Below are 12,868 nucleotides of genomic sequence, written 5' to 3'. Positions count from 1 at the left end.
TCCAGGAATAATACATTTTTGTGGATGTTTGATCTGCGGAAGTGGCGCACTTTTACGAAATCACCACACGCTGACTTACGGGAACCATGCACTCGGCAACAACGCTACGTTGTTGTACCGGTGAAACGGGGACGATTTTACTTCCTAAGCACAGTTCGTAAATGATGTCACTTCAAAAAATCGCAATATGCCGGACTTACGATCACGGCAGTTGATATACAAGCAGCGCTCTTATGCAGAGAGAACAGGTCGCCCGAACGTTATTATTATTTTTTTTTTTTCTACCAGCGCCCGCTTCGGAGGCGCGACAGAGGGTAGGGGCCCCCGCAGTGACGTCACACTGTTTGCAAACAGGGAGAGATCTATTGAACTAAAGTGGCGAGCCCCCCCCCCCCCCCCCCCCCCTTCCTACTTTACCATCCACGAGAAAGCCACCCTGGTAAAAAATATAACCGCATCATTCTGGACAGGAAATGGAGAGATATAAACATATGATAGCACGACAGAATTCAAGAATATTCTGACGGTGGAACAGTGATTTTATCTTTACCACACTTTAATGCAAAGACTGAAAGGACGACTATGGTCATGGCTGATGCAAAATAAGAAAAATAAAAAAAAATAACGCGGGATATACTTGGGGAGAACGCCGCCCTCGTTATGAATTCAGCCTTAGCAGTGGCTGGCAGGAACTGTGGAAATATGAGCGTCGAAGAATGGCATATATTGAACTAACTGCATCGAAAAGGAAATGCACTGAACAGAGACAATTGGCGGTGTTTAAACAGAGCTTAAACAGGTGTTTTCGCTTGCGTTGTCTGTTCGTGTTCGTTATAGCTGCGCAAGACAGAACAATTATTAGAACACAGTGCTAACAAATAACCTGTTGGGTTCTGTACATTGTTACCATACTCCAAATTTCTTTTTTTTTTTTTTATTCTTGTATTGCAATCTTCAAAGCATTGCTATATAGGCGACATTGCCGCGGTTTCGTCAAATATTCAATTTTAGCTATAAAAAACTGTCTGGCAAACGTAATATTGTTACGAGGCATGACAATATGTAACGAAAGCTGCATAAAACTTCTGGTTTCGGTCGACTATACTGGCGACCCGTTATTTACTATAACCATTCTGCAACGAAAGTTCACTTGGGCTAAATGGGCTATAAATATTCTATCAGTGTAATCTTGGCAAAGCCGCAGGGCTGGTATTGTCGAATTTTCTTATTAGCAGCCTTTGAATACTGCCTAAGCAACGACGCGTGCACCTAGCGGTGAGAGGTAGTGATGCGGGTATATCGCCCAAATCCCAGAACCGTACACGACTGCTCATCTCTCGGTTGGGCCTAGGTGCTCAGGAGGGATGGTCGGTTAATTTTTATAATGAATTAATAATTAATCATCCATCCATTTAACCCTTAATCGATCAATCGCTTTCGATGCGGAGCTTGGCATCGATTAACTATTATACGACCCTGTTTTAATGTCCGAGAGGTAGAACTAGGATAAAAATAGATGTGTATAAACGTTTTATAACGAATAATTTTTAATTTGTTAGAATACTAAATATAGTTGGCGCTAGTGGCTTGTGAAAAGTTAAACAATAGATGCCATAAAATGACACTTAGTGCAGAATTGAATAAGATACATGGCACAAGTGAATCACTGCGCAGTAAAGTTAAAGAAGAAATAAGAAAAATGGCAAAAGTGAAAGGTAAAGTCCAACTAAAATATGGAAGAAATTGCATTATGCAAAGGAGGAAAAGAAAATAACTAGATTTTTGAACCACATGCTCGCTTCTACAGAGCAAAGGAATGTCAATTGGCTGAGATGTTCGGTTGGCAACCGCCACCTTCTTTGAATGGCCGCACAACTAGCATGCGAGAATAGACGCTCGGACGCCAGAGATTTGCTGGTGTCCATCGAACTCCATCGCTATGTCAACTACATGCTCCATACCGGCGCGCATATGGTTTGGTGTTTTGGCGGCGGCACACGCTGCTGCTGCTTCCGCCGGTGGGTCGACCAATCTTCTCTGCCCCCACCCCTCAGGGTGAATCCGTACGAGCTCTTAAGCCAAATGGCTTCCTCGGTAGCCAGGCACTATGTGCGCACGTCCCTGCGTACTTCAAGTAAACAGCGTTTTCAGATGGCTACCCCACCTGTCCTTTTTTTTTTTTTTTTCGAGCAAGTCTCTCCTTTCACGATCTCCTCTTGAGTTGACCGGATTGAGGCGATAGGCCAACTTCCAGGAATTACTACCGTGGGAACGACAACGATCTCGGTTTCCTAGATGACCACGCAGTAGCAGCAAATGCGAGGGCGAGGATGCAAGAGTAGAGGCGGATTTCGGTGAACAATACAACCCCTCTGATTGGCCGCACCAAGGTCAGCAGATTCCCCAGTCGAGTCTCCTAGGGAAGACGAAGGAATTAAAAGCGGAGACCGGTGTTGCAGTGGGGGTTGACGTGACCTGATACCACCTCAGACGTTGAATATGCTCCTAATGGAGTGGGATTCCGTACCAGGGGTCAGTGTACATGATGTAAATTAAATAAGTTTCCTATTTCCTACTACTGGATGTATTCATCGATGAAGGGCTTGGTGGATTCTTGGCCCAAATGCCACCTCGAGTCGCAACAGCGGCCTGATCAGGGCGGTTTAGGGGGACTGATAAACCACGGTCCTGACCACACACAGCATCAGTACAAGTGACTACCACTATTCTAGAACACTATACTATCACTCAAATGAGTGGAAAGACTTTGTAGTCTGGCAACGCGCCGTTCATGCCCACAGAGGACCTGCGCCTCCACATTATCCAATAAAGGACTTTCAATAAATAAATCTTGCATAAATTCAAGTTCTGCCGCATATGATATATCGCAGTGCTCACCGCTTGAAGTGGTGTTGGTTTTCCTGTCTGTCGCGGCCCTTGGAGTAGCCAGTGCGGCGTTCGGTGGGAACGAACTGCCGCTCGTTTGTGTTGGTGTCGCAGACGAAACACTTTGAGCCATTTTTATCTACCTAAAGCAGTTCAACAGCGTTGCAATGACCAATGGCGGCAGCCAGGAACGTGCAACCTGTCCACGTGCCGCGTGCCTCTGCGAGCAAAAAGGTTCACGAGGTCCGAAGTTTTAGGCAGATCTAATGGGCACATTAGATCGTGTCGCTGAATTCGGCTACCGTAGTCTTTGCGTTTGAGGGCGAGTAAACTGAGGCAAATTTACTTTACAGATAGTCAGCATTCAACTAATTTATAGCACTGCCGAGCAGGAGAGGCCGCACCGCTCTAGCGCGCACATGTTTTCAGCGCTAGCTTTAGCGCAGTGCTTTCTCTACATCGGCCAACAATGATCCGTAAACATGGCGGCGCCCAGTGCAAACTAAACCAGCGTGTTAAGACAGTTCACAAGAACTAAATTACGTCCGAGTTGCCTTAGCGGAATTGTTGGCATGTCGCAATCTGTGAAGAACGCATACGACTCACTGAGTCCCACGACTGACCGCTCAACTGGTGTGATAACTTTCACATCACGAAATAATGCTCCGCCGGGTGCCGTGATGCTGACCAAAGAAGCGGCGCTGAAACATCAATTGGAACTATTCGCGAAGTGGAAACCACAACGTGATGTGTGAGCATGATTACTTTTATTTCTCCATCTGTTCACACATCCATAAATATGACTAGTAGAGATAAATTGTGCAGAAACGTTCGGTATTGTTATAGCATGCTCAGTAGCTCGTGTATCATTTCTTTTTTCTGTTGGTTTTTCTTGTCTGCGTTTGTTTCGTATACTCATCATGTGGGATTGACCAAGAATCGGGTGGATGAAGCAAAATGATAAGATAAATTAAATGTCTCTATGCAAAGTTCTAGCATTGCTGAAAAGGAAACGCCGTGGGTACTGCTTAGTTGCATGTAACAGGCGTAAAAGTGCGGGGTGGGGGTAAGGAATATAAGGTAAAGTTATGAACTGAAATGTATGAAAAACGAAAGGGGAAAAAATATTGTGCATAAATCATCGACGATGATTGTCAGTGTAGGCTAAATGCCGATCGAACTCAAGAAGAAGCTATTCGCTTTATTAAAGGGATAGTGCACTTGACAACAGATAGATATTTGTTACAGTGAGGACACATTTAAGTAGCGTTTGTTGTTTCATTGCGTATTTCGTAGAGAGCAAAGCCGTTATGTTGGCACGCCACGCAGCGCGAGCGCCCTTTGTGTCGGCGTCGTCCTTTTTCCAATTAACCTCCGACCAAGCGAAAAAAAACCTAGGAAGGCTATTCGCTTTAAAATTACCAGAATAATCTGGCCGCTTTGTTCTTTTTGCGGGCAATGCGAGACCCTAGGAATGAATGCATCGTTCCTTTTGAACCTAGCCATATTGTTTCTCTCGTTTGTTTGCGAACTTAGTCGATTCATTTAATTTTTACGCTCCTAATGGTTTGCGTCCGTATTCTCATCATAATTTGCAAATTACCAAACATAAATCTACTCTAAAATTCTAAATTATAAATTTCCGATTCTTGGGGGAAATCCGTAACAGCGGTAATGTGCCACTGACCCATGAGGCATTGTTACCACTACTACCATATTTCAGTTATGAGCGAATCTGCAGAACAATTCTTCTTATTTGAAAGAAAAAGGACCCCTATCGAAAGCTTGGCCTTAACTTGACGTACTCTTCTGGTGGTCCTTTCGTTTAATGCGATCGCTCTAGGTTCTTACCACATTTTCGTGCATGCCGCAATAATGAGTGATTATCCGAAGAGAAAATTAAAGTCCAAGTTTATTTTATTTTATTTATTTTTTTTCGCGCAGGAACCCCGTGCCTGTACGTAAAAGTTTGAGAAACCTATCATGGTCCGTCTTTGGCTCCTTTATAGCAGAATGTAGTGCATTTTTACGGATAAACAATTAACTAGGCCCCAGCAGATGCCGTTGAAATCTAGGTATGACGTCCCGGCGAGCTTGTGCGGTAACTTCAAGGCGGCGTCGCCACCCGTCTTTCTTTTTCCACCTTTTCTGGCTTACCAAGCCCCCGCGATAAGAGTGGAGCTTTTGGTATTGTAGAAGGGTAATTCTTTAATACAGCTGAAAACAGTTTTTCCTGTGTTTAAAGTCCCTATAGTAATTAGATTCATTTTATCTTATAGTTCTCAAAATTCTTAGTACATCCTGGACCCATTCAACCACCAGATTCCTTGCGAATCCCCCGTGCACCACACGACGCTGAGAAACAACTAACTGATAAGGAAATCTTGGGACTGTGGCGCAAACATCCCCGTGGTTGAACCTGAGAGTCGAGGCTCCAAAAGAAAGGATAAATAACAGGGATTGTCAACTCCACGCCAAGTCTTATATTCACTTGTTGATCATGAAACATGGCATGTAGCATCTTCATTATTTGCATCGACTTGGGCACCTCAGGGTACTGCAAGTTTTTACCTTGGGATGTTTTCAGCATGATAATTTTGTAGTCAGAATAACTACCATGGGTTACCTTTAGTTTGTGTGCTGTAGCGACTGGCCGCATTGCAAGAGTTGTTGATTCTAAAGTAATTAATGTTATTAACAATGACCAGCTGACACAGATATTTATATTATGGTTAAACAACTGTCAGCATGCTTTAACCTCTTGCTTCCTTTTGAAGCACTTTTTTAAATACCATCTCGATGAGACGGTGAAAGTGGTGGTGCGTTAATTACATTAATCTTGCATGTTTATTTGTAATGAACGTCGGATATTTTGCACACACTGGTGCTGGTGTAGTGCACCAGTTGCAGCTTTGCATGTGCATGCACACAAGCATGTAGTGTAAAACAGCAGTGGAATCAAGTGAAGCTGCACTAATGACACGTTTCAAGATTGGTCCTTATCAGTTTTCTTTTTACTTTGTCCATCAGGTGGCCTGTCACATACGGCGCTGCTATATCTGGAATCGCAGCAGCATTTGGCGGTGCTGTGCTGAATGCCATCTTCAGGAAGCATTATGTGTTACGAAATATCGGCCTAGTGGCCACCACTCTACCTAATTTTGGCTTGCCCGGCGTGCTCGCATACATTGCAAGCGCTCATGCAATGCACGACATCGTTGTTATGGACACTCATTGTGTTGTATGCACGCAGACAAAGGCTATGGCATTGCAGTTAGGTTTCGGAGCCATCTACCCATGCATCATGGCTCCACTGGCTTGTCTGACCATTGCTGCGCGCTCATTTACTTATCCAGTGCCCCCTTACAGAACACACTACAAGGACATCCTCACCGACATTTACAGAGTCTTCAGAAAGCACAGGATTACGCTTGCTGGCCTAACAGCCTTCCAATGCATTTTTGCCTTTGGCCTCCTCCACATGCAGATGCGTTCTGTGATCAAGGTGCAGAGGAAGCTTGCGGAACTGTGAGCTCTGCTCAATATCCCATTGGAATGTAGTTTTCTATTTTTCAGTGAACTCAACTGCTCATTGCAGTGAAAGAATGTCGATATATGCAAGGACGTGTGTATGCGCAAATAATTTGGTGTACGCGCAACGCTGATTGCCAGCAAGCGTGATGCTTGTCAGCTCTGTCTTTTTTGGTGTTGTTTTTTTCAAACATGTTGACTAGATCATGTTGACCATGTGCAACGACTCTTTATTTACTGTGTACAAGAAGCTGCTCACCGTCAGCAATTCTGTAATATTGTGCAGCTGTGCTTAATCAGAAATATTGAAACAGGTTTCCTTAAGTAGAGATCTAGCAGCTTTTGCATTATGCCTTGACAACCACTGCTAGACAACAATGCCTAGAAAAATAAAATTACTTGTGTAGTCATTTCAACAGTTATCGCATACAAAATTATGTTGCAGTGATGTTATTCTGTAGTTCTATTATAGGATTCTCTTTATGTGCCCATCTTTGGAAGATGCACACACAGATGTAAACATTTGGCAATTTCCATGACATGCCCAAAAGATTCCGCTGCAGTCACTATTAGCCTGGATGAAAAGAACAATGCTGCATTGCTTGGAATTTATCTCTTCCTTGAAAGTATACTAAACGTCACACCAAGAGAACTTTTGTAGACATTGCCTTAGCTGTGTGTTTGACGATGATGTCAAATCCAGACTTGCTGCTAGATTTGAATACTAACATGATGGCTTGCTCAACAGACCTGTCTCATCACACTGTGTTCCAAGTGCGTGAACATAGGTTATGCAGATGCCAGGATGCCTACAGTTTTCTCCGACCTTGTGCCATGCCAGAGCTGCTACACAATTTTGACTACCTTGCTTAGGTTGACCATATTCAGTTTTGCTAGTGGATTATATTTGTATGGTGTTTTAGAGCACTGTGGTGGAAGAACCACTAAAATGAAAAGGTTTCATCAATGTTGCCTTTATAGTGATGGCAGTGAAAATGGCTGAGAAATGCATCTGCTTATAAGCAAGCAAATGGCTGATCACACAGGGTACTTATGCTGAGGATCGGGGAAGGGATCATCTGCAATGTTGCTGGCAAGCCTTTTCTTTTACACATCCTGCGAGCAGCACGGTTGCCCACCACCATGGTTTGCACAAGGTCGATCCAAATAGGTCACGGAGCTTTGGGCGAAAAGTGGTTCAGGGCGAATTGGAACTGACACAGCTAGGGTGGTTATGGGAGCAGCGATTGAAGCGCGACTATGTTTGGAGGGAACAAACATTGGGAAAGAAAAAAAGTGTTTTTTAAATTAAAGGGGCACGACACAGATTCATTCAACGAAAATAAAATTCCTATTCAATTTTATATATGCATGGCAAGACAAAAAGAAACTATTTTACGTGATCATTATCAATAAATGCCTTTTTTCAGCGCCCACCGATAGCGGCAGGCCGCTATCACTAGAGACCGGATTTTAGGCAAATGCCTTTTTTGTTCCTTGCACTCCTATCGCCCCACTTTGATATATGAGCATGAATTAGAGGTAAAGAAGGGCTTTTATAGTGTTTTTATAGTGCCTATAAATGCCTATTTTGGCGTTTGTGCCTAAATGCCTATAAATGCCTATAAATGCCTATTTTCAATATCGGCGCCTATATGAACACTATTTAGCCTCAAGTTTCGCTTTCGAGTGCAGTTAGAGACCGTTATTCATGTTACCGGGCAACATTGACTGTTTGGAACTCTGTGGGGTTCAACCTAGTCCTTTAGTTCAACCAATTCCCGGAAAACAACTGTTAGCAGCATTGAAATGGGACGCGTCGGCCAGCATACGCCGCCACGCTGACATTGTGCAAGCGGTTGGCGAATGCGAAACCGCGGAGAGCCGTCAGGGGAAAGGAGAGTGAAGAGCAAAAGAAGAAAGAAAAATGTGAGGTGCACGCGGCTTTTGTTTTGTTTGTAATTTACTTTTTAAGGTGTTTACCACCGTCGGGCGTCCCTTCTCAGCGTACGAGATCATTCTCAGTGACAAGAGGCACAATTTTGAATCCAAAAATTTGGAGATGGTGGTAGTTTGCTATTGTTTCCACAATCTTCACATTGATTCTCAAAATACTTTCCGCGTGCTCTCCAAACAGATTTCTTCAAACATTTGCACTTCAAATGGGCTCAAGTGTATTTGGCAGTGTTGGGACATCTTGCCTGCACGATTCGGATAATGTCATTGTAAATGAGAAAATTGCCACGAGTTGTACCTAACAGTCCTCATGTAAGAACATGCTAAGAACATGCAAGAACTTAATAAATCGTAGTCTCTCTTGCATTTGCTATTTGTCTGTTTTTGGTGTGTCTTAATTTAATTGCGTCAGTCAGACGTAAAGTATCACTTTTTTTTATAAGTATTCCCAGGTTTCAAGTATTCTTTTTCATGCCTGTTTCACTATATGCGACGCTCAAGTACAGTGGCCATTGAACATGAATATGAGCAGTGTGAATGAAGCCAATTGATCGTCATTAGTCCAGCAGTGTTATGGGACAATTTCACGGCTATGTTCAACTGTGGGCGCCTTTGTGCCATCGTAGACAATAACATTTCTTGTTTTCATATCGTAGATATAGGCCACGCACGTCTTCGTTTGAAATTATTTGCATTGATGTAAAACTTTATTGTGCCTATATTTACGACGTTGGAGGCCTAAAACATTGTTTTGCCTGCCTATTTTTGGCGCCTAAAACGCGCTTTTTTAATGCCTAAAGATCTGGCCTCTAGCTATCACTTGCAATGCAATGCAGCTCTTGAAGTGTGCAGAAAGGCGCGCTCGTAAAGTTGACTTGTTACAATACGCCCCCCTCACATGTTGTGTTGTTTTTCTTGTCAACGTTTGTCTGAATTTGGTGACGCCGGTAGTTTCATTGTTTTTTAGCCTGTTCAGTCAAAAGTAGTGAGTTGCGACCGCCAGATAATTATTTACTCAAGCTGATTTGTGCGACAGCACTGGCCGACCGGCTTGGCGTGCGACGAAAGGACGAGCACTCTACGGCCAAAGTGTTTGTAGGCCTCCAAAGAAAGTATGTTCTGTGCAGTGATGCGATTTCGGCACCCGTACGGCTGACCTTTTTCTGCAGCGCTTTCCGCGCTGAAAGCTTGGAACGCCCATCAAGTGGAATGGCGGGCCATTTGAGTATACAGCTCTAATGGCAGGCCTCCGAAACCAAATTTCGCGCCTTTAAGAACAAACTGACATCATTTCTGGTTTTAACGGATATGACGTCACATTACTTTCTCTTCCACCGGAAGTGTTCCCTCCTCACAAAGATGGCGCTAAGCCCCATGAACTGCCATGTTTTGAACATATGGGCTTCTATGGAAGCTTCACTACCAGGTATATTTACCTTGGTTCGCATGTGAAGGCTGCTGGGTAATTACGTATCTATTTCCCCCCCCCCCCCCCCCCCCAAACATGTTTCCCGAAAACAAGCTATATATAACAACCTATATTCGTGGCCAAATTATTTCGACCTATATTTGTGAGCAAAGCTAGCATGAGTACTGCGCCAGCACTCCAGTTCCTCCGTCACACCCATCGTATAGCCAGTCTGGGAATTATCCAGACGGGCTTTAAAAAATGCTGTGTATCCAATGTACTCGATGGCACAGGATGGCTGCAAGGCATCCAATGAGGGTGCAGCTTGTGGCATAGACTAGCGAGATTTAGTACTCGAGCTTACGGTAAATAAAGGAGTTTTTACAGTTTCTAGTTTTTCTAAAAAAATGTAGGTCGACCTATATCAAAATTATTTTTGCTTCTTTATTGCTCGGCAAGTTCGATATACAGGGGTCAACCTGTATTCGTGCTAGACCTATTCTCAAGTAAATATGGTAATCCCTTTGCAGCACTGGTTCATGGGAGGCCTATGTTTATGGCAGGGGGCTTTAAACAGTCATTTTTTCAAAGGCTTACTCTTGTCACTATTCAAGATGCAGCATCATAGCGGCATTCTGCTCTGAAGTGTAAGTGGGTACTTCCCCTTTAAGCGGAGATGCTACTCGGAAAAACGTTTCTATAAATATTTGTGACAGCTCAATGAAACTTTCACTATTTACACAGTTTGAGCTCCTCTTTACAAATATGCTTGTAGATTTTTTATAGCTCATTTGGTTATTTTTTTGCACACCATGCATTTGTAAAAACAATGCATTTTTGTGCTAACTGATAGCACAAGAAAGCACTAAAAATAGCTCGTATTGCTCCCAATGAATAGTAAAATTCAATAAAGCAAGAAAGATTGTAACATTTGTGCTTTAGTCTAGAAAAAAAATTTTCGACGCCGTTTCAGTTTTACCATTCTCAACGAAGAAACTTTTGAAATTATCTTATTGAATATATTTGCGGAATGCTCTGAAAATTTTTTTTTAACTCGGGACACGTTAAAGCATAAGCATGCCAAATTTCATTATGATCAGACTACATAAAGTGCACAAATTTTAGTACACAAGCTCAAAAAATACTACAAAATGAACTGAGAAAAACATTTGAAAGTCAAGAAAAAAACGTCGCGACACTAGACTTTGGCGGGGAAACAACTTTTCTTTTTTTTTCGTATTTGCAGCAAGAATGTGGCTGAAGTGGGCTCTGGGATAAGAGGGTTAGGCCTGCATCCCCGCGAAAGTTCTTTCTGGGGTTTTACGTGTCAAAACCAGTTCCGATTATGAGGCACGCCGTAGTGGAGGGCTCTGGATTAATTTTGACCACCTGGGGTTCTTTAACATGCACTACAACGCAAGCACACGGCCGTTTTTGCATTTCGCCTCCATCGAAATGCGACCGCCGCGGTCGGGATTCGATCCCGCGATCTCGTGCTCATCAGAGCAGTTCAAGAGCAGGCAATGCCGCACACGCGAAATGCAGGAAAATTCGCATATTCATGAGCCACCGCAAGTGCTTTTTGCATTTTTATTGCGAAAAAGCGGATTTCTGGCGTTGCCGTGAGCTTCCGTATAAAGTCCAAGGGCGATAAAATCGTCGCCGCGCGCCGTATGTGCGAGTGAAAGCGCGCGGGGGGTGCGCGCTATCACGGAGAGCTAACGCGACTTCCGTCGCGCGAAAGGCCGTGGGGGTATGCGAGGGATGGGGGGCGACGCTGTGCTGCGGCACCAAATGCGTATCTTGCAACCGGGTGCAAGGGGAACTGACCACTCAATCTCCTCGACGCGAAAGGAGGAAAGCGGGAAGGCAGCGCAGGGGGGAGGGGGCAGCTTCTACTCTGCTAACAATTGCGCTTAACTTTGCGCCGGTGCGGGCTATCAGGCGCACCGTATCTTGAAAGCGATCTCCACTCGGCTCGGACTGTGGCGCCGCCGCACGGGAGAACGTGAACCACGGCGGCGCCTCGGATCTGGTTGTGCCCCGGCGGAAGCCGTGGAGCCGGGCACCGATGCGACGCGGCGGTCGTTGGGGTGTTGCTACGCTGCACTCCGCAACAACCCAAATTAATAAAATCACAGCATATCCACGGGGTGAATGATGACGAGTGGGCGAAGCTCCGGAGGGAATCATCGGATCTCCCGCTTAAGGGGACGCTAGCACAAACGCGTTAGAAACGTGCAGTACTCTAGTAAGGGGGAGCGGCCACAGCGTCTTACGCAGCCATTTGCACATGCCGGAACGTGCACCGCGTTTGCCGACGCCATCACATGACTGCTGAGAGAGTATACCCCCGTATTCATAAACGCTCCTCGACTTGAACTTGACTTGCCACCGCCTTGGGCAGCGCGTTCGAAACGCGTTGAAGGTAAGGCGGAGAGGCCACAGCGTCTTACACCAGCTTCTTACACGCGCCGTAACGCGCTAGCACAAACGCGTTAGAAACGCGGCCTTTCGTTAATGTTGGGTATTTATTGCCATCGTGGTGCGTGTGTCTATGTGCGCTTCGTGGCGTAATGGTTAGTGCCGCGCGTTCGGAAGCGAGGGGTCCCTGGTTCGATTACGCGCTACGGACACAACTTTCGGAATTTTTTTTTCATAAAACGCCGGAAGCGTTCTCCGGAAGCTGGCTTCCGGAACCGGAATACATACATATACGGACACAACGCCATCTATTGAGCAATTCATAAAACTAGACGTGGCTACCTACTACGACGGGGACGAACGGGTGCTTCGCCCCTAAAAAATACTGCTCCAGTCAGGTAGACTGCTCCCTCCCTGATAGTAAGATTATGTTTGGATCATCAAAGCAGTGATGCGTTTATTTAGGAATAGCATCGAACCCTTAACAGCAGCCACAGTTGTGCCTGCAAGTCTGGCAGGTGACAGTGGTCTACCTTCTTCCGTCCTTCGGCTATTCCTAAATAAACGCATCACTGTTTTGATGAACAACCACCGCTTCGCGTCGGCGCCCGGCACCGGGGCACAAACAGATCTGAGGCGCCGCCGTGGTTCACGTTCTCCCGT

At 44.9% G+C, this 12,868-nt stretch overlaps 2 protein-coding genes across 5 annotated transcripts in view; one reads left to right on the top strand and one right to left on the bottom strand.

Moving 5' to 3' along the window:
* LOC119442107 (neprilysin-1) overlaps window positions 1–3,244 on the bottom strand; it is a 37,277-nt gene extending 34,033 nt beyond the window's left edge. The window contains exon 1 of one of the 4 annotated variants that reach the window (XR_007465654.1): window positions 2,899–3,244. Coding sequence is in view for 3 of the 4 variants with exons in the window: in XM_049661901.1 (XP_049517858.1) it covers window positions 2,899–3,019 (121 nt within the window). In the remaining variant the exon portion in view is untranslated. The remainder of the gene's footprint in view (window positions 1–2,898) is intronic. The other 3 variants (XM_049661901.1, XM_037706843.2, XM_049661902.1) reach the window with 3 other exon arrangements.
* Window positions 3,245–3,344: 100 nt separating this feature from the next.
* On the top strand, window positions 3,345–7,637 carry LOC119442108 (transmembrane protein 126A-like). Its single transcript, XM_037706847.2, has 2 exons — window positions 3,345–3,637; window positions 5,917–7,637. Exons 1-2 carry the CDS (start codon window positions 3,459–3,461, stop codon window positions 6,416–6,418), a joined length of 681 nt encoding a protein of 226 aa, XP_037562775.1. The 5' UTR covers window positions 3,345–3,458; the 3' UTR covers window positions 6,419–7,637.
* Window positions 7,638–12,868: the final 5,231 nt, after the last annotated feature.

The sequence above is a fragment of the Dermacentor silvarum genome, chromosome 2 (genome assembly GCF_013339745.2).
Source record: "Dermacentor silvarum isolate Dsil-2018 chromosome 2, BIME_Dsil_1.4, whole genome shotgun sequence".
Lineage (NCBI taxonomy): Eukaryota > Metazoa > Arthropoda > Arachnida > Ixodida > Ixodidae > Dermacentor > Dermacentor silvarum.
The sequence above is the reverse complement of the archived record's forward strand: the minus strand, read 5'-3'. Positions and strand labels throughout refer to the sequence as shown.